The sequence below is a fragment of the Silene latifolia genome, chromosome 10 (genome assembly GCF_048544455.1).
Source record: "Silene latifolia isolate original U9 population chromosome 10, ASM4854445v1, whole genome shotgun sequence".
Taxonomy (NCBI): Eukaryota; Viridiplantae; Streptophyta; class Magnoliopsida; order Caryophyllales; family Caryophyllaceae; genus Silene; species Silene latifolia.
Window position 1 is genome coordinate 74,463,284 of NC_133535.1, and position 22,046 is coordinate 74,485,329.

Here is a 22,046-nt window from a genome sequence, read left to right on the forward strand (position 1 = left end):
GTAATTTAAGAAGTTATATTACTAAAATTAATCGGTGTTTGCGAAACACGCGAGATGAGAATGATAAGTCTGTTATAATTACAAGATGTTATTAATTATACTAACTAGTAATCAAATGACCATTTTATGAGAAAGTAATTTTATATTACTAGTCAATTTGTTAAATATGATTTATTTAATTTGTAAATGATATTTAATTTGTTAAATATGCATTTTAAATTAAAACATGACATAAGACATGTCACATGTCACATGACATACAATTGTATAATTGACAAAAATAAAATGGACTCCATATTACTACATAAAAACCGAAATTGGGTGGGCATGCTTGGAAGTTTTGTCTTTTTCCATTTGTCTTATTCATTTGTCCATGACACTTGATAGTGACATGACTATGGACAAAGCCTTACACATTTTATCTTGTGAAGACAAAAAGAAAAAGAAAAATGGTCATAAGACCATACAATGCCACCGATTTTGGTAGGAGATTTAGAGAGGATTTTTCCTCAATTTTTATTATTCTCTTATGATTTTCCATAAAACTACTTTCTCTCTCTTGTTCATCATAAAATCAAGTTTGATGAATCTAATTTGTAAAAATCAAATACTAATAATACTAGTAGTAGTATATGAGCATTAGTAATCAATTTTAAGGTAAACCACATTACAAATATCTAGTACATATTAGTTTGTGGGATTGAGGGGTAGTTTTGGGTGCTACTAATTGGAGGGCTTCTATTTTGAAGTCATGTATGTTCATCCATTATTGGAAAGCTCAAGAACTAACAAGAAGGAGATCTTGTTGGTGCCCAATATGACCGAAAATTTGTTGGTAAGAAAACGATTTTCTCACCTTTTGTTATTAAGTTTGCATGCATAAGATTAGTAATTAATTTTATGACTAAATTAATTTGTAACATATAAGAATATGTTAAGTATTGAAATATAGATTTCTAACAAGCGGTATCAAGAGCCTTGGTTGTTTGCATGCAAATCGGTTATAGTTTTTCCGAGTTATACGATTAACATATAAAACTTGTAAATTTGTGTTATTATGATATATCACAAAATTAATTCATGCATGTTAAAGTTTCTGATCCTAAAATGTAATTAGGATATTTTGGTTAATTTATGAATTTTTATTGTTCATTTTATATAATATTGACATTAAAATGTGATTTATATGATAAAAATGTCATTTTTGGACGAAAATTAGCTAAACTTCGAATTTTTTAGTGGTTTTTGGATATGTTTTCAAATATATTATTTTTAAATGATCTGGAAATTTTCAGAATTTTTGGAGTTTTTATGCTCGAAATATGGATTTTTCATGATAAAAATCGAATTTAAATGAAAAATAGGTTAATATGAGAAATATTTCGAATCTGGTCATAGAAATTTAGTATGTTGTCACATGCAATTTTACAAGATGTGTGTAAAATAATAGGCTATAATGAAGTCTTCATGAATGATTTATGGATTTTTGATGAAAAATAGCATAAATAGTGACTTAATTAGTGAATAATTGCTAAAACATACTTCATGACTAAGGAAAAACGTCAGATGTTGCATTTTATTATCTTTTCAGATCTAAAAGTGAAAAGTTGATAAATATAATTTTTCTTATTTTTATGACAATATTTGATAAATCCGATAAACCGCAACATTGTTTTTCCCGATAATTTTCGAAATTTTAACCTAATTTTTTTGAACATTATGAGTGTCATGGTATTTTTCCAGAATGTTCATGAGTTTAAATTTCAAATTTTGAATTTATTTGAAATGTTTGTGATTTATTTGAAGTTTATGGCTTTATTTTGTAATTTTAAGTCCTTTTATGAACAATATTAAGAAATATAAGTTAATTATTGTCATAAGTTAGTGGAGACTAATTTTGAGTCCTAAGTTGGTTAGGGTAATTAACTTATGCATAAATATGATTTTATGTAATTTATTGTCATTTTAAAAGGTTGAATCACGCAAATCCGTAAAAACCGTTTAATATACGATATTGGCTCTTTAAAGGCGATTTAGCATAAAATTGGGCATGTTCATACATATTATAATGCTGCATTTTATTTATTATTGTCATAATTTTATTTTATGTAATTTTGAATTATGTAATTTTACTTAGTATGGCCTTAGTTTTAATTGGTATTACCCGAAATGTATGGGAATATCGATTCGGTTGTAATTTATTGTGATCTCGTATCACCGTTTTGTAATTTAATAGATTTATTTTATTTTAATTACAAATGTATAATAGGAAATTATGTAATTTGTTATGTAATTTATTTATTCCGGAGTTCCTTGAAGACGGTGTCACTCAAGAAGGCGATACATAAAGACGGTGTTACCACGAGATGCGTGCCTCAACCGAAGTTCAAGGGAGCAATGGAGTTGGTTTCCGAATATGTAATAGTTAATTAGATTTTCTATTTTAGGAAGGCCATACTAGGATTTAATTTATGCTTTGCATTTTATTTATATGTCGCATGCATCGCTAAATCTCCATAACTAAAACATGCATTGTCATTTTGATCGAGTTTATCGACCGTGTCAATTAGAATTGTCGTAGTTCACCGCTTTAGTTCACTTAAAACGTGATAGATAATAAATTGACATGACCTCTCGCTAAAATAATCAATTGAGAAATAGCCTTACCAAAAAGTAGAAACCATGAAGTACCGGTTTCGCAAGGAGTCGTTGAGCGGCTTTACCGTAAGACAAACCTTGTTACGTTGGTGAAGTGGGTGATAAATGTCTACCCACCGAATTTATAAAGATGAGGGTTGTTTTCAGCTTTACCGATGCCCGAGTTGATGTAAGTTTGGATCATGGACACATTTATTCGAAATTTGGGTTGAACTCAACGAAAGTATTCTCGACGGTTGCCGGATGTGTTTCGGGCTAAAGATAAATTTTAATGTAAATTTTATCGACCAAGAGTTCTAAAAGTAGAATCGATTAAAGTGTTAATCCACCGAGTTATATTGATAAAGTTTTGTTTTCGGCTTTACCGATGCCTAAGTTAATATGAATTTGGATCTTGGAATCATTTATCATAGTTGGGTAGAGGTCAATATGTAAATGCTTTACTTGTTATTTACAAGTATTATTAAAACGATGAATGTTAAGTTTTCCACTATTCCGTTATCACATTGTTCTATTTCTTTACCACAATTCATATACGATATCATTTCGATTTTTGATTCAAATCTCCATTAAAACATCGTAACTAAAGACAAATATGAATTTGCTTCTAAAACCTCAAATGAACCATTGCTAAGGATCTCTTGTATAGAGTATAGATTAAAGTTATTCATTATCAAACAGGTTTTTGATTCTTGCCTAACATATCTACTTACAATGAACTGTTTCTCATATGCTTAATTAAATTAAGTACCTTGAAGCGATAAATTGTTTTGGTGATTAGATTTGTTAGAATTCGTAATTGACCAAAATAACGCAACCACTTCAATGAAAGTTTTAAGACTAAAACGATTGAATTGAAGAGTAGTCTTCATAAGATTCAACTTTGCTTCTCTAAGTAAAGATTCTTTGAATTAAGTGGGAGCATTCTCTTAAACCGTTAAGAAAAGGACGAGGTTCAAGAAGTAAATGGAATTGATACAAGGTAATGTTAAAAGTAAAGTTATTGAGAATGACGATTCTAAACCTATCAATCCCGACCAATTAAGTTTCCATTGTCTTAAATGTTGGACACTAGAAAGGAAACTACCCCAAGTTATTGAAGAATCAACAAGTTAGTTGTGGGACATCTAATGGGACCTTCTTCTTTAAATGTTTATTTGATTAAACATAAATTGCTAGTACTACTTAAATCAATATTAGAAACCAGTGGAGGTTTTCATCATTGTATTCGACACATAAGATGATTAGAATATGACGACTAGCAACAATAATGTCAAGAGATAGAGTAATTGTGTACTCAATCTAGTTTTTGGATTTAAAGTTGTACTTAATTGTGACTATTAAGTGCATAAACTCTAAATAAGAATATAAACTTGTTAAGATACAAAAGAGGTTTCACTTTTGTGACTCTATACACCATAATTTGATGTATGGCTAGCCCATTATCAAGGTGATTATATTCTAAACCAAACTAGAATGACACATCATGTAGATGATGTAAGACTCAAATTGGTAACCCAAGATTAAACCTTAAATTTTGGAATGATGAACGCAAAGAGTTATCGAGTACTCTTGAAACCATTAGATTGTTAATGGTATATGTGTATCTTGTATTCAAAGCAAGATGTCTCGTGCCTTTTGGTTGAAAAGGAGATCGAGGTTGTAAATCATTGATCCAAAATAGGTTGATCATTTTCTTTTACCAACGATTTAGGTTGACACTAATGTGTTCACTTAATAAGGTAAATAGAGAAATCTTTGAAGAAGTTCAAAAGTTCAAAGAAGCGCGATTTAGTCGTGATGGGATTATCAAAGTGAAGACTTTGATATAAGCCAAAGGAAATATGATATAGTATCACAAGTTAATCTCTCTTAGCATACATTATGGGATAATGTGTGGTTGGATAAGAATTCAAACACTATTCGATATGGTTTGGACTTCAATCAAGTTACTTTGAGTTACTTGATCCTTTTGGGGATTTTATCATTTTGTCTAAGTTGTTTTTCCACTAAACCTAAGCGATACATATAAGATATGAAATGGTAGAGTACCATGCTTGTAAGTTTTCTCAAGAAACAAATGCTCATTTTTCCCTTTCAATTATCACGAGTACGATGGGTTTGCGGCTCGTGAAGCTGTCTTTCTAAAATACAATTTTATTTCTAGAAGACAGAGTGGGAGAAATTATTCAAGAGCCACAAAGAATGCCACAAAGAATGTTATGTCGCAAGAAACTGGTCTTTCTTGGCTACATGAGACGTTTTGTGTAAGATGTTGTTCTTTAAAACCTAGGAGGTTAAACTCGTCACTTGTTGAAAATGATGAATTCAAGCTACTTTTAAGAAAGTAAAGAGTTTATAACTTACAAAAGAAATCGTTTGATTCAAGTTGATTACTTCTAGAAAGTAATGAACATATGACTTACATGAGAGTGTTTAAAGTCACAACTCAATACAAGGCTTAGAGCCATGAAAATCCGAAATAAAAAGGCTTGATTAGTGACAAAGGGTTTTGCACTAATAAAGAGAGATTTCAAAGCAAGATTGGTGGCAAAGAGTTTTACACTGGTTGAAATGCTTAAGTCTATTTGGATCTTCTTAGGGATTGTGTTTCATTATTATGAAATACATAGCGAGTGAATCTAAAACCCACTTCTTCAATTAGAAGGAATGTATTCAATACATGTCTTGAGTTTTGTAGATTCTTGCAATCCTAAGATAATGTAAAACTTAAGAGAGAATCTTAAGTAGGACATCAATGAGTTGGAATCAATGTTTTGATCATGTTAATAAAAATTTTCTCGATAAGTCGAGAAGTTGTGTTTATACATAGAGTTTAGTGGGAGTTACGGAAATTTTAATTAGTCTTATATGTGGATGACATATTGATCATTGAGAATGATTTAAGACTTTTGGAGTATTATAATACATCTTTAATATCCGGATTTATGAAGATAAATCTACATGATATTAGCGTCAAATAAGAAGTCTCATGTTGATAAGATTCATGACTAGTTCAATAAAATTGAACATATTTGATTGATTCCATTTGCTTCCGCAGCCGAATCAATTAAATAGGAAATGATGTATAACACTTCATATACTTTGAGTATGATGAATTGTTACAAAATCGAATTCAAGAAATAATTACCAAGTAGCCATATTGATTACCCTTAAGTGCTTGCAGAAGCATTAAGGATATAATGCAAAGTGTTTTTGATGCAATTTTGTGTAAAGGGGTTACACAAGTAACAATTGACAATTGAGATTGTGCATGGTTTCCGACAAAACCATAATCAAAACACATTAGGATGGTTAAGATACCATTGTGGCTATGTTATTTAAGAAATAGATTTTCTAGAATCGTTCTAGGCAATAAAGAACAATGAGAGATATTTATAACGGAAATTGAGTACACTTGCAATCATGAGATGTGCAAGAGGATGAGTCCCGCACACTGTGAAAACAGTGGGAGCTATTCTAAGGCTAGAAGACCTATGTCTTGATTGGATCTCGACAGTACTCAGAAAGATTTGTAATGCAAATGTATACATTACAAAGGAAAACGAGTATGTAGTAAGGTTGAGTAAGGTACAAGAAGTTGATAAAACCTACTAACCAAAGTCTTCTCATAGGGTTAACATGATGAGTCATGTCATTTCAATTAAATTGAGATGAACAACTACATTCAAGATCAAACTGGATTATAGAATATGAAGTAGTAATCAAGCATTGACTATTCATATGTGATAATCGCATTTGTCGTTCGAGTTTTACTTTAAAACTCTTTTATTATACTTTGCTACATCCAAACGGGTTGTAGAGACAACATTGAACCCCGTTAAAGTGAACACGGATTAGCATGGTATTCGCCCATAGTCGCTTGTATGAGGCGACGCCTCGAAGTGACTAGAGTGTGATGCGATTGATGGCAAGTTCAAGTGCCATAGAGTCATGTGAGATGACTAGTCGATCACATAGGCAGACTGTTAGGAACACTTTGTCGGGCAGTGACCGCTTATAGAGTTCTGGCAAATTTATAAAGCCTGGTCGTGGCGAGAGCTACTATAGTATTCTAATAAGTCGATTCTTTTGACTAAAGACTGTTCGCCTAAGATGGCACATTTTCAGATTAACTTTGATTTGTGTTACTACGACATTCGTAAAAGGGGTCAAATGGGCATATTTTGGGTTATGATGGCTGTGGCTAGTCGAAGGGAATAAGTGCGATAGGAATTGTGCACCCCCTTGTCAGGGTTAAAACAATATCTCAGGGCCACTCGAGGACTAATGAACTGGAAATGCGTGGCCACGCTCGGAAGGTATCTATGATAGATAAATCCGGTCAATCAGTTATTCTCCAGATCGAGGAAACCACTCTCGATATGATCACTTGCAAATACGACCCGAAAGACACCTTGCATTGAGTGGGAGATAGTAATAGGACAAGAGAATTGGTGACGCACACTTGTCGAGGACAAGTGGGAGATTGTTGGAGTAAGTGTCCCCGACAATAATGCGATCACAATTGTTGATCATATTGATCGCATATTTAAATCTCATATCAAGACTACGAAAGGGATGATACATTACATATATAGTCAACTGGTCCACACATATCGGTAATGATTGGCTGGCTAGAGTTTGACATTATTCTTGTCGTCGACGGTGGTGATCAGTTGATCCCTTGAGGTCACACCTAAAGGACGATTCCCTTAATTGAAAAGGTTAATTAATTGTATGACGATACAGATTGATTAATTCCTTCAAATTGAACAAATTATTATAAGAGAGAGAGAAAAATGACATCTTATTATAATGTGATTAAATGAGATTTCATTTAGTAATTTAAGAAGTTATATTACTAAAATTAATCGGTGTTTGCGAAACACGCGAGATGAGAATGATAAGTCTGTTATAATTACAAGATGTTGTTAATTATACTAACTAGTAATCAAATGACCATTTTATGAGAAAGTAATTTTATATTACTAGTCAATTTGTTAAATATGATTTATTTAATTTGTAAATGATATTTAATTTGTTAAATATGCATTTTAAATTAAAACATGACATCAGACATGTCACATGTCACATGACATACAATTGTACAATTGATAAAAATAAAATGGATTCCATATTACTACATAAAAACCGAAATTGGGTGGGCATGCTTGGAAGTTTTGTCTTTTTCCATTTGTCTTATTCATTTGTCCATGACACTTGATAGTGACATGACTATGGACAAAGCCTTACACATTTTGTCTTGTGAAGACAAAAAAGAAAAAGAAAAATGGTCATAAGACCATACAATGCCACCGATTTTGGTAGGAGATTTAGAGAGGATTTTTCCTCAATTTTTATTATTCTCTTATGATTTTCCATAAAACTACTTTCTCTCTCTTGTTCATCATAAAATCAAGTTTGATGAATCTAATTTGTAAAAATCAAATACTAATAATACTAGTAGTAGTATATGAGCATTAGTAATCAATTTTAAGGTAAACCACATTACAAATATCTAGTACATATTAGTTTGTGGGATTGAGGGATAATTTTGGGTGCTACTAATTGGAGGGCTTCTATTTTGAAGTCATATATGTTCATCCATTATTAAAAAGCTCAAGAACTAACAAGAAGGAGATCTTGTTGGTGCCCAATATGACCGAAAATTTGTTGGTAAGAAAACGATTTTCTCACCTTTTGTTATTAAGTTTGCATAAGATTAGTAATTAATTTTATGACTAAATTAATTTGTAACATATAAGAATATGTTAAAGTATTGAGATATAGATTTATAACAGATTTCACCCCCTCCTTCACCCCAATGATCATTTCCTCTTGGAATGTGAGGGGGATGAATGATCCCCTAAAACAGCAGGAGGTTTTAGGCTTCTTGTTGCGTAATAAAGTGGACTGTGGAGCTGTTATTGAAACTCACATTAAACCTAGGTGTGCTTCTGAGGTTTATAGGAAACGGTTTAGAAATTTTTCTCTTCTTACTAATTATGGATCTCATTCTGGAGGTAGAATTTGGCTTCTCTGGAAACCTTGCACGGTTAAGGTTCAGCTCCTTGATGAAGGAGTACAATATCTCCATTGCCTTGTCACTCACATTCTTACTCAAAAGTGTATCTTGGTTACCTTCATTTATGCTCATAACGGGGCTGTGGATAGAGTTGCTCTTTGGGACAAGCTCAGATTCTTCTCTAGGGGGCATCATATCCCTTGGGTTTGTTTAGGGGACTTTAATGTCTCTTTGACAGGTGCTGAGAGACTGGGGTGCCTTCTTCATGAGAGGGAGATGGCAGAATTTCGTGCTTGCGTTGAGGACTGTCATTTGCATGACCACCCCTATACTGGTGGTCTTTACACTTGGCATAATAAGCAAGGTGTCTCCCCTAAATGGTCTAAGCTTGATCGTGCTCTTGTCAATGCTTCTTGGTATCATTATGTTTCTTCTTCTACTGTGTCTTTTCTACCTGCAGGGGTTTCTGATCATTCTGCTATTCTTCTTTCTGCTTTTTCTTCTACTGGCTCTTTTGCTAGGCCCTTCCACTATTTGAATTGCTGGGCTCTTTCCCAATCATTCTCTGAGTGTGTTTCTCAGGCTTGGCAGGTGTCCTTCCGTGGTAGCAAAATGAATGCTCTCTTCTCCAAACTTAGACACTTGAAGAGGGGGCTTAAATCTCTTCATAGTGCTGAGTTTTCTGGTCTTACTAAACGTGTGGAGGATGCAAGGCTACACTTATCTGATTGCCAGTTCCAACTGCAGGCTACTCCATTGAACACCCTTCTTTTAGCCCAGGAGAAGGAGCTGCTTCATAAGTATTCTGTCCTAAAGCATGCTGAGATGCGAGTCCTTGCTCAGAGGGCCAAAATTCAGCACCTACAGTTCAGTGACTCCAACACTAAATACTTTTATGCACATATTAAAGCTAGGAGGCTTAGGAATACCATTGGGGCAATTGAGGATGCTCATGGGACTCTCCACCAGGGCCACTCTCAGGTTTCCAAGGCTTTTGTTGGTTTTTATACTGACTTGTTGGGCACTTCAGCATCAGTTACCCCCCTTCCTGATGCTCTTTTTGCCACTCATATTCTTGAATCTACTGTGGACATGGTTGGCCATGTTACTTCTCGAGAGATTACTGCTGCTTTGTTCTCTATAGATCAGAATAAAAGTCCAGGAATTGACGGTTATTCATCAGGTTTCTTTAAGGATTCCTGGGCTATTATTGGTTCTGACTTCCAAGAGGCAGTACAGGAGTTTTTTGCAAAAGGTGTCCTTCCTCGTGCAGCTGCCTCCACTGTTATTGCCCTGGTTCTTAAGGTTGATTCTCCTAAATCAGTCACGGAGTTTCGACCTATTTCATGTTGCACCGTTTTCTATAAAACTATCAGCAAGATCTTAGCAAACCGGATGAAGACTGTGCTTGGGGATATCATTGGTTTAGAACAAGCAGCGTTCATTGAAGGTCGTGACTTGTTTGATAACTCTATGTTAGTGCATGAGATGACACACAAGTATAATAGGAGCTTACTCTCACCTAGATGCATCTTAAAAATTGACATCCGAAAGGCGTTTGATTCTGTCAATTGGGACTTCTTGGCAAATTGTTTGAGGCTCTTCAACTTTCCTCCTCTTTTTGTTAAGTGGGTCCTAGCTTGTGTTACTAATTCCTACTTCTCCATCAATGTTAATGGCTCTAATGAAGGGTTCTTCCCAGGTAGGAGAGGTTTGCGACAGGGAGATCCCCTCTCTCCCTATTTGTTTACTCTTTGTATGGAGGTTCTTTCTCGGCTTCTTCATAAGCTGCCTGCGTACCCTGGCTTTTCTTACCATCCTAAATGTCTGAAAATTAATCTCACACATTTAGTTTTCGCTGACGACTTATTGGTTTTTACCAGAGGAGATTTGCCCTCCATTTAAGCCGTAGACTCTTGTTTAGCCTTATTTGCTCAATACTCAGGGCTCCATGCCAATCCAATGAAGTCTAGCTTGTACTTTGGGGGGGGGGGGGGGTTCCCCTTCTCTGAAAGCTACTATTCTTGCTTCCACGGGGTATGTTGAGGGCAGCTTCCCGGTTAAATACCTTGGAATTCCTTTGTTCAGTGCTCGGTTAACTCAACCAATGTTTGCACCCTTGCTTGACAAAATTCGGTTGCACATTGGTCACTGGGCTAACAGCTTGCTGAGCTATGCTGGTAAAATTCAGTTGATTAATTCGGTTATTTTTTGTTTGCAAAACTTTTGGGGGTCGAGTGTGCTTCTCCCAAAAGGGATTGTTAAAAAGGTTAATAAACTGTGTAAGGATTTTCTTTGGGGTATTGAAGAAGGTCATACTAAACTGACTTTCAAGAGTTGGGATAACTTTTGTTTGCCTCGGGAAGAGGGTGGAGTTGACATTAAGGAGGTGCTTAGTTGGAACAGGGCGCAACTACTATTGTGGCTTCATAAACTTGTTCTTCACTCAGATACCATATGGGTGAGGTGGGTTGAGGCCTACATTCTTAAGGGCACTTCGCTCTGGGACTTCAAACTCACTTCTGCCTATTCTTGGTTCTGGGGAAGTATTATTTCGTGTAGAGACCTTCTAGTTCAGCACTTGGGAGGGCCTCTGCATGCTAGCCTGTTTTTGCAAGGTAAAGACTATAAGACTTGTTTTTATGAGATGATCCGTCCTAAGGGGACTCCTTTTGCCCATTGCAAAACGGTTTGGGATCCACTCTGTTTTCCCAAGCACCGTGTTATTGGGCTTTTGGCTATTCAAAACAGGCTTCCTACAATAGATAATCTGTGCAAGCGAGGTTTGGTGTTGGTGAATAGGTGTGCTCTCTGTGAATCCAGCCTTGAAACCATCTCCCACCTCTTCTTTCGTTGTTCTTATTCTGCTGTGGTCTGGCAAGCCATAGCGTTTTGGCTGCATATTCTTCCTGAAGTTCGTCTCTCAGAGCTCCTTCATTGGTATAAGACTCGTAATCGAGGGCGTAGTCAGTTGAAAAGGTAACGTCGTTGTGCTTTGATGTGTGCTTTGTACCTTCTGTGGCAAGAGCGGAACAAGCGCATTTTCAAGGGAATTTCGACTCCGCCAGTTTCTCTTATTAAGAAGATTAAGTTTCTTGTTCTTCTTAGTCCTTCTTGATTCTTGGTTGTTTGCTTGTATTTGGTTCTTGTTTTGGTTTTTAGGTGGCCTCACTGGCTCCCTTGTAGGGGATTAGGATCTTGTACTCCCATAATTTTTTTTATTAATATATTGATCCTGACTTTCTGCAAAAATAAAAATAAAAATAATAGTAGTGGTAGTGGTAGTGGTAGTGGTAGTGGTAGTGGTAGTGGTAGTGGTAGTGGTAGTGGTAGTGGTAGTGGTAGTGGTAGTGGTAGTGGTAGTGGTAGTGGTAGTGGTAGTGGTAGTGGTAGTAATAGTAATAGTAATAGTAATAGTAATAGTAATAGTAATAGTAATAGTAATAGTAATAGTAATAGTAATAGTAATAGTAATAGTAATAGTAATAGTAATAGTAATAGTAATAGTAATAGTAATAGTAATAGTAATAGTAATAGTAATAGTAATAGTAATAGTAATAGTAATAGTAATAGTAATAGTAATAGTAATAGTAATAGTAATAGTAATAGTAATAGTAATAGTAATAGTAATAGTAATAGTAATAGTAATAGTAATAGTAATAGTAATAGTAATAATAGTAATAGTAATAGTAATAGTAATAGTAATAGTAATAGTAATAGTAATAGTAATAGTAATAGTAATAGTAATAGTAATAGTAATAGTAATAGTAATAGTAATAGTAATAGTAATAGTAATAGTAATAGTAATAGTAATAGTAATAGTAATAGTAATAGTAATAGTAATAGTAATAGTAATAGTAATAGTAATAGTAATAGTCATAGTCATAGTCATAGTCATAGTCATAGTCATAGTCATAGTCATAGTCATAGTATTATTATTATTAATACTATTTATTAATATTAATATTATTTCAATTAATTCATTTTCCCAATCAATCGTTTAGTTCGATTCAAATTTATTCAATTCGATTAATTTCATTCCATTCATTCATCTCATTCCATTCGATTCGATTCGATTCGATTCATTCATTCTCCATTGATTGATTCGATTTCATTTTGATTCATTTATTCGATTATTTCGATTGATTCAAATTTAAAAAGCGAAAAGAATGGCCTATGTGTTCGTAAACTTGTGCGGAGTTGAGTGACCGTCTAAGGCAAACGTCAAGACCTTCAATTTGCAAGTTATCTTTTGGTCGTTTTCGGGTTATCGGGTTATCTTTTGGGTCGGGTCAGATTCGGATTATCAGTTTGGTTGGGTCAAAAGTCAGGTCAGGCCGGGTTACCAAGGAAGCCGGGTTGACTCGGGTCACGGGTTGGGTCGGGTTCGATTTCGGGTTAGCCATACTCGGGTTACGGTCATCATCATTTTCGGGTTCTATCGGGTTGGGTTACTCAGATCGGGACAGACTTGTCAGCTCTAGAGTACGAATGAAAGTGTAACTCGTACAAAACCATACGAAAAAAAGTCGCTACAAAAATACATCTCTCAAATGTATTGTGTTTGTAGATGGGACTGATATTTGGATCGTCTCCCACTGTTTCACTGAGACCGTATCTTGGAAGAATGTGAACTATTTAAGTCGATAATCTATGTTCATCATATAAAAACCAAACTCGTACATACGAATGAACCCAATAGAAGAAGATAACCCCCTCAATAAATCTCACAAAAAGAATCCAACTGAATGTATATAATCCAAAATACAAGAGGGTACAAAAGACCTCCAACAATACATAGCTGTATATAACACTAGCACACAAGTCTTCCACCGGAACAAACAAGTTGGCAGCTAGCTGCTCGACTCTACTAGAATAATACGGTGAAGAGAACAGATCCAACCACTAAACTTCCGATCATCTTAGACATAGACAACATCTCAGCACCACTCTGCAAAACAACATTTAGCCCATTTTTAAGGTTGTATGTATAGCAGCATTAGCACTATCTAACCAAAACAAAACAAAACTACATTCTCACGAATTTTTCAAGTAGAAATGGTTTATCATCCTAAAAAGCATGATGAGGCACGACTGTTGAACAAGTTAGCCACAAACCAAGTATGGACTATGGAGTACTAATTATTTGTGTGATGCTAGCAGACTCTCAGATCTTCGCTTCTCTATATTGCGAATTTGCAATATTAACTAGTGTTTTATGCTGGGTATTCATTCGTACACAGTATAAAAAGAGTTCCAGAGGTCCCAGTATCAAATAATGAATTGCTAATAAGTAATAACATACATAGAAAATAGACACAAAACCTAGAAAAAATATTATTCTCTGAACATAATGAGTGTTAAATTTAATATTGAATTGCTGCCATTTGGTACCAAACATAAAACCCCCACAGGCCAGAGCATTATAATTAGACATGATAGTATGGACCCGCAAAAATCCAATCTAACAACCTTTCAACATTATGAAATGGCATGTAGCAGTAGTTGATACTTCTTCAGATCTAAGCAATGCAACTATTATTAAAACAACAACGAGAGTGACAACTATACAATTACATTACTCCTATCTTTTTACATGTCAAGTGCCTCGCCAACTAACATCGGTTGTTTGATTATCATATAGAGTTAGACGGAGCAACCAACAATTCCCTTTAAAGCTAAGCTACTGATCCTCAACAGGATTTGGACCTATTAGGTAACATAAGACTTTCCCATATTTAACCTCATTTTATCACTTTGATAATCCCTTATTCAAGTTATCTATTTTAGGTACTATTCTGGTTCAAACTAAGAAATACGAGTACTACTTGATTTATTTGGTAGAATATGAATTCTCTCTTTAATACTCCAGATCAGATATAATATAAGATCAAAATGCTATGGAGCTAGATTTGTACCGACCTTTGATTTTTCAAAATTGACGCATTATTTAAGATTTGTGAGTGCAATTTCAAATAAACGCGACAATCCTTAAAAACCGAAAGAGAGGGTAACATTTTTTTTTTTTTTTTCAGTTTTTCTAACTGGGAACCGGTAAGATTCACAAGATATATCCATTAAGTGTGGTAAAAATGAGTTTATATTTTAATATCTCACATGAAAATATAGCATAAATCTTTCCACATATGCCCATAGGACACGTTTTTAATTAACAACTCTCATCATCTTAAATTTCAAAGAAGCTTCAAAGAAAGAATGTTGGAAGGTGGAGAGAATTGCAAATTGTAGCGAAAATAAGAGTAGAAGTAATTTGAGCAACCAAGAAGCGGTCCAATTATAACTATAATTGACTCCGGTCAACTTCACAAAACTGCTTTAACTTATTAAATAAAGTAAACCATACATATATAATCTTCAAATTTAAAAAGTGCATCATGTGAGTTTAACAGATTTTATCTATGACCTTTTATTGTTTGAGATTTTCGAAAATACCAATATTAATCTTTTAAAAAAAAAAGAAACGACAGCAATAATAAAAGCATAGAGGTTGGAAAGATACATGAGACATGTTCCTTGGGAACCTAAAAGATACCTCCAACAAGAATGCAGACAGACAAATTAAACAACAGTAGTGAGGCGCATATTAGCACTAGTAACGTTTAAAAACACATGAATAATAATTAGCAAAATGGAGCGTACAAACAGTAGATCTAACTATATAAGCATCAGATCTAAACTACATTGCAGCAGATCATCTACTAAATCTCATCTATCATTTAGGGCTCGCTTGGAATGAGAGTAATTATTAAGGGAGTAATAGGGTTAAAATGAACTAAAAAATGGAGGAAAGGGATGAAGATGAGAGATAGAAATGGATAAAAATGGGGAAATATAGTGTAATAGTTCCTACATTAAGGAAGTAATTTTTACCTACCTCCCCCTCAAGTAATTATTACTCCCCTAATGGATGAACTATTACACTATATTTCCCCATTTCTATCTCTCATCCTCATCGCTCCCCTCCATTTTTTAGTTCATTTTAGCTCTATTACTCCCTTAATAATTAATCTCAATCCAAACGAGCCCATAATAATACTCATTTATCAACACATTCACAACTCATTCCAACACCAAATCATGTAATGAACTACACTCTCCTTTCTATTTGTTCACTTCACCTTGTCGTACTGTTTCACATATTTTAATGTTAAGACGTATACACGCACAAATCACATTTATTTACTACGAGTAGTATATTTTGAAAAACGGAGACAATAAAGTAATGTACTAGTGTACTACTACTAGTACATACCCCCTGTTTAAATTTGAGGGAGTAAACTTAAAGCATTTAAATTATGGAAGTTATAAATACCTGGTCTTCTTGGGAAGTAGGACCGGGAGAGAGAGCACCGGAGTCAGCGGAAGGACCAGGGGAACCAATTGGAGGAGCAGGTGGGCTAGAGAGTGCCGGAGAAGGCGAGGGAGTCTCTGGCTTCTTCTTAGTAGGAGCAGGCGCCGGGGTGGCTACTGGTGGTGGAGTGGCCGGAGGAGGGGCGGACACTGGTGGCGGGGTAGCAGGAGGTGGGGCGGATAGTGGTGGGGGTGTTGCTGGTGGTGGAGCGGAGACTGGTGGGGGAGTGGCTGGAGGAGGGGAGGACACTGGTGGTGGAGTGGACGGAGGAGGGGCGGATACTGGTGGAGGAGTAGCGGAGACTGTTGGTGGGGGAGTGGCGGTGACTGTTGGTGGTGGAGTAGTTGTTGTGGTGGGAGGTGATGCGGAGACGGTTGGGGGTTGGGCAGTGGGAGGGGGTTGAGTGGTTACGGTGGGTGCAGAGGCAGGGGATTGTCCGCCGACGGAAGCAACGACAATGCAGATAAGGGAGATGAGGAGAATGGACTTGAGATCCATAGTGGAAGTTAGAGAGTGAAGAAGAGTGAGCGGCGGAGAAATGAGAGAGGTTGGAAAGGAGATTAAATAGAGAGGAAAGGGGGGTTGCGTAATAAAGATAGGAGGGAGGGAGAGAGAGGGAGTTTGCTGTATGAGACAAGACTCACATGTAGCGTAGAATAACCACAAAGGATACTGGATTAGAGAGAGAATATGAGTGAGTACCAACCGTATTGCTGTCTGTTTTTTCTTGGATCAATGTGGCCCAGCCTGGTTTACTCTCTTCTTACACTCCTACCAACTTATTCATCATACTCCAATATACTGCACAACATAAATTGTTTAATAAGGCGGTCCTATATAATAAGACCTACCCTATTCAAAGCCCAGCCCAAATTCTCTAATTGTATATTTTTAACAAAAAAAAATATGCATTGTCCAAAAAAAAAAAAAAAAAATAACTACCCATCCCCATCACTCATTCGTCATTGCTAGGGTTCTTGTCTTTTTCATCATTTTCTTTCACTCCCTCCATCCTCACAATCTAATTTTTTCTTCTTTTTTTGCTTCTAAACGTCATCTCTTACCACATTATGTCAATAAATACTTCTTACAAGGCATTTTTGTTACCTATTTTCATTAGCTAGTACGGGGTTCTTGCCAAAGTGATTGAATAAAGTAAGTAACTTTTTTCCTTCTCTTAATTGTATTTTAGTTTTCGTTAAATTTATAGTCTAATTTCGGTCGTTACTCGTTATTGCATTTTTCGGGTATGCAGCAATATTTTTAGAATTTCGGGTAATTTTGTGTATTTAGCTAGAGCTGATCAAAAGCGGGCTTGGACCGGACATGGGCCGGGCCTAGCTGCTAAAAAAGTGTCCGGCGGGCCGTATTTTATAGCCCGAGCCCGCTAAGCGGGCCATTTTCCATCGTCCGTCCCGCCACTTCAAGAGAGCGGGCCGCCCGTGGCCCTGACTAAAATAAAATACAAAAATTAGTGTTTTTATTAAAACACGAGTTTGTTATTGCTACATCCCCCTAAATCTTAACAATTATCTTTAAAAGCTTACTCTTAAAAAAGGATACTCATTTTCAAAAGATAAGTTTACTAGATTTTGGAAAAAATACAAGTTTGACAATGTTCTACTACAAACATCAAAAGTTCATTTTTGCCTCGGTATTTGCGCGACACCGTTAGCGGTTACATACACTCCCGTGTAAGTACTTGAAAGGTACTATCTTTATACGACAACCTGTTAGCATGTACAATCTCGGAGAATTTTTATGACAAGTGTAAATACCGACAATCTTCCACTTATACGTAAGGCAGAAGTATTCATTTGCGCTACCTAATTGATTTAGAGTGTAAAAATTGCAAATGAAATGAAATGCAGAGAAACGTCCGAGAATTGAGGTTTAAGGACTTTTATGAGATTACTAATAATAGCGGGCCTAGCGGGCCGCCCATGGGCAATTTTGTTTAGTCCAAGCCCGTCCATTTATTTTAGCGGGCCTATTTTTCTTGTCCGTCACCCGTTTAATTTTTTATTTTTCTTGTCCAAGCCCGCTATTTTAGCGGGCCGAACGGACTGGGCCAAACGGGTCGGCCCGCACTTGATCAGCTCTATATTTAGCTAAATTTTCGGCTCGACATTAAGATTTTTCATGTGCACTATTTCGTGTCATGAACATTTTGTTGTTCTACATTGGTTGTCATTTAATTTTGCTAAGTTCTTCAAATTTGTGTATTTTAGGTGGTCCTAAGTTGAGATCTTGACTGATGCTCGGTTTTTCAATTTTTTTTTTATTTTAGAAAAATTAGATTTAAATTAAAACTTTGATTTTTAAGCAAATAACTTGTAATTTTAACTTAAAAACTCAGGTTTTAAGTTTGCACTTTTGTCAAAAGCTAACTAGCTCAAATGGAAGAGCATGTGTTATGGCACAAGGTGTGGGTTCGAATTCCACGTTGGCTACGTGATATTTGGTGTTTAGCACCAACAATGAACGCTTATATCATCATTAATTATAATTTATTTTTATAAATATCGGTGTTTAACTCAATTGTTATACTTTAAGGTGAGAAATATGTTATAAGTTTAAGCTCAGGTTTGTGTTAAAAACCCTTTGTTTTAGCTTGAAAGTTCGAAGTATTTAAAAGATCCAAAAAATATTAGTTTAAATACTTTAAACTTAAAATTTTGGGTTCTTAAGTTCAAATATCAGGATTTTAATTTGAAAACTTGAGGTTTTAAGCTTAAAACTCGGAATTATAAGTAAAAGTTTTTTATATTCTAAGTTGAAAACTCAAGGTTTTAACAATGAAACTCTTGATTGATTATTTTGAAATTTCAATGTTTGATATAATACAAATTTGAAAACTCAATATTTTGTGTTTGAAAGCCGCATATTAAGTTGCAAATCCAACATAAAAACGATAAAACAAATATTGAAAACTCAGCTTTTTAAAGTTAACAAACTAGTTTTGTGTCCCGTGCAATAATGCACGGGATGTTTATGGTTCCATATAGAAAATGTTTTATCATAGTAATTTAGACCTAAGATGGAGATATAATAGACGTTATGTCCTCGGCTTAAATCTCTCTATCCCAGATATTATAAACCTCTTACACATGTTAAAAAACAATACCTCAAATTATGTTAGCAAGATGTATCATTTACTTAAATTTGAGTTCGTAACTTAGAATAGTAACAAAAATCCAACTAATCAATACAAATAAATCACATCCTCTCTCATCCGTATCTAATACATCGGCAACAAATTCACTGATACCATTTCTTCCACATTTACCAATTCTACACCTTTAAAAACAATTTGAACTCACAAATCTTTAACACAAAGCTAAGCTTCATTTCCTGTTCTTTTTTGCTCCTTCCACCATGCAATGAAAATTCACACTTCTTATTTATTTGTATTTCTAAATTCTAACCTTAAGAACAATAGTAGATTAATATTTCTCCGGTGTACAAAAAGAGCTTAACTTGCTCTGAAATTGGTACACCATCATATTGGCATTTTATCATAACAAATTATGTATTTTGCATCGTCTACGTATTTTCTATATATGATACACCCGCTTTGCCCAAACAAACATTACACACAATGATAGCATCACTCCAACTTACTGGTGCGGGTTTTCCCTCGCTGTTTTACATTCAACGATATAAATATAGAAGATCTTCCAACTTCAAATGTATACCTCTTTTGTCTAGATTTTGACGGAAAACTCTTGTTCGCCGGCCAGTAGATTAATTTACCTGCATTTGCGTAAATAGTAAACACGAGCCTAATATATTCTCCAAGTTAGTGCAACAAAAGAAGTACGACTTATCTTCCACTCTAAAAACAGAAACCAAACTAAAATAAAACTCATAGTGTGAAAGGAGTTTGGTAGAAAGAAAAATGTACCTAAAGGTTTATTCATTTTCGATTCCACGGTTCATTACATACCTAAAAATTAACAACAAATATTTGAACAATCTGAGTATTGGTTGATATGTACTCACAACAATAAATTCCATGAATATTGCGTGAATTTGTAAGCGAGAAGAAAAAAATTATTAAGAATAAAGATTACGCATCAATCAAAGTAAAGTATACGGAATAGCTAAGACTATTCATTCAAAACACTATAGAAAACAATCTTAAAAAGTAGTTCAAGAATTCAAGGTCGTACCTCTAATTAGATGCATAACAACCCCTAATATTCACCACTCAACCCTTCATAATTTGAAAGCGAGAAGTTGGTAGGTTGACACTGAGAAGCATGGGTACCAAATGCTCAAAATGTCTTATATAGCTTGCTAATGGGTTTGTGGTTTGGAAATCTACAGTTACAAATCAAATTAATAAATATGGTGGACACACAGTTATGAATTCCTATGGTTACAATTTAATTACAAGTGCCTTTGATGAAATCAATTAAATGGTACATGAAGAGTAAGGAAGACAAAGAATGAAAGGTAGATAGAAGGTCAAAATTAAAGTGTGTAAATTGTGAATTAATATAGAGTACATTTTCACTTGATGAGTAGTATAGTATCGGTATAAATCATAAATGTGGAGTGATCATGGACAATGAAAAGGCAAACAGAAGGATCCAAAGAGGTGCCGAGTAACAAATCGAGTATAGCACAAATAGAGTATGGTCTTAAAAAATGAGAGTTTGATATTAGATAGCTAGCCACGTGGTATTGTATAGTGTGATTAGGTGTCATTCATATATAGGTGTTCAGCTTAACTTTTTATGTTATTATATAGATGTGGCATTGCGTTAATCAGACGTGGCATTTTACAATTACACGTGGCTTTGTTGACGTGGACTTTATGAGCCATTTTAGTTTAAGCTTTTAATAGTGTTTTATAGATAATAGAATTAGATATAATTCGCCTTTAATTTATAAATTGTGTGATTTTAACTGAAAAACTAAATATTTTAATTTAATATCTAACATTTATAAGCAAAGATATGAAGTTCTACTTTTAATCTTTCCGAAGTATCAATGTATTATTAACTAATTTGTGTTATTAACTTATTATCATGAACATGGTGGGTGTACTACATGAAGACATGGGGTGGGACCCTCCAACTGAGAAAATGAGAATACACCCACAACATACCCTTTTATTTAAGCCACGTTGTCGTAAGTTTTAACTGCATTCGTAAGTTTTTTTTTTTTTTTAATCAAAACTCTCACGTTGGACTAATATCTCTTATTGGGCCCGTCCTATACCATAGGACGGTCCTATAGGAGAGTAGCTGAATGCACAAATACGCCCGTTTCATTTTGGTGGGGTGGCCCAGCCTGGTTTACTCTCTTCTTACACTCCTACCAACTTATTCATCATACTCCAATATAATGCACAAATACACTCAATAATAATAGGTGAAAATTGTTAATAACCACATAGTATTTACCGTATTTTACAAATTATCATCCTGTATTTTGTTTATTACAACTTACCACTTACATTACAATATATATATATCCCATCTACCACCGTATTACATTCCCGATCAACATTTTACTTAAATCCCGACTAGTTAAGTTAGTGAACTATAGAATGACTAAAACACCCTTACTTTGATTCCCTCAAAACACATAAACTAAAAATAAACAACCTTCATCACCACCATCATAGTTAATCACCATCATCAAATTTCCAGAATGTTTTTGTCCACATTCTGCAAAACACAAACCAAAAATCAATCATTCATTCCTTGAATATTTGGTCTCACCATTATAAAACACGTAAAATCCCTTGGAAATCATGTCTCACAGGCTCTTCGTTTCTCATTTTTCTTCAATTCGTTTCGGCCTCCATTCCCATCACCTTGTCTTCAGTGACACGACCTCTAATTTCAATTGGTCTTATTAATCACATTAATCAATTATCAATCTCATCTGTTCATTCTTTTGACATTGTAGTACCCAAATCTAGCTCCCATTCTTTCATAATTTTATATATCTCAAATCAATCAAATATCT

The 22,046-nt window shown here is 34.7% G+C and overlaps 2 protein-coding genes across 2 annotated transcripts; one reads left to right on the forward strand and one right to left on the reverse strand.

The window, feature by feature from the left end:
• The first annotated feature begins 10,793 nt into the window (after window positions 1-10,793).
• Window positions 10,794-11,669, forward strand: LOC141607782 (uncharacterized). Its single transcript, XM_074427131.1, has one exon. The coding sequence runs from the start codon at window positions 10,794-10,796 to the stop codon at window positions 11,667-11,669; it is 876 nt and encodes a 291-aa protein (XP_074283232.1).
• Window positions 11,670-13,323: 1,654 nt separating this feature from the next.
• On the reverse strand, window positions 13,324-16,717 carry LOC141605680 (uncharacterized). Its single transcript, XM_074424551.1, has 2 exons — window positions 16,020-16,717; window positions 13,324-13,637 (listed from the first exon to the last, which is right to left on the reverse strand). The coding sequence occupies exons 1-2, from the start codon at window positions 16,554-16,556 to the stop codon at window positions 13,557-13,559; spliced, it is 618 nt and encodes a 205-aa protein (XP_074280652.1). The 5' UTR covers window positions 16,557-16,717; the 3' UTR covers window positions 13,324-13,556.
• Window positions 16,718-22,046: the final 5,329 nt, after the last annotated feature.

What these genes read in the sequence shown, in the direction of transcription:
- LOC141607782 (XM_074427131.1), top strand. Translation starts at nt 10,794, where the DNA reads ATGTTTGCACCCTTGCTTGACAAAATTCGGTTGCACATTGGTCACTGG.
- LOC141605680 (XM_074424551.1), bottom strand. Translation starts at nt 16,556, where the DNA reads ATGGATCTCAAGTCCATTCTCCTCATCTCCCTTATCTGCATTGTCGTT. An exon ending in CTACTTCCCAAGAAGACCAG is followed by an intron (nt 13,638 to 16,019) that starts GTATTTATAACT and finishes GTTGTTTTGCAG; the next exon opens with AGTGGTGCTGAGATGTTGTC.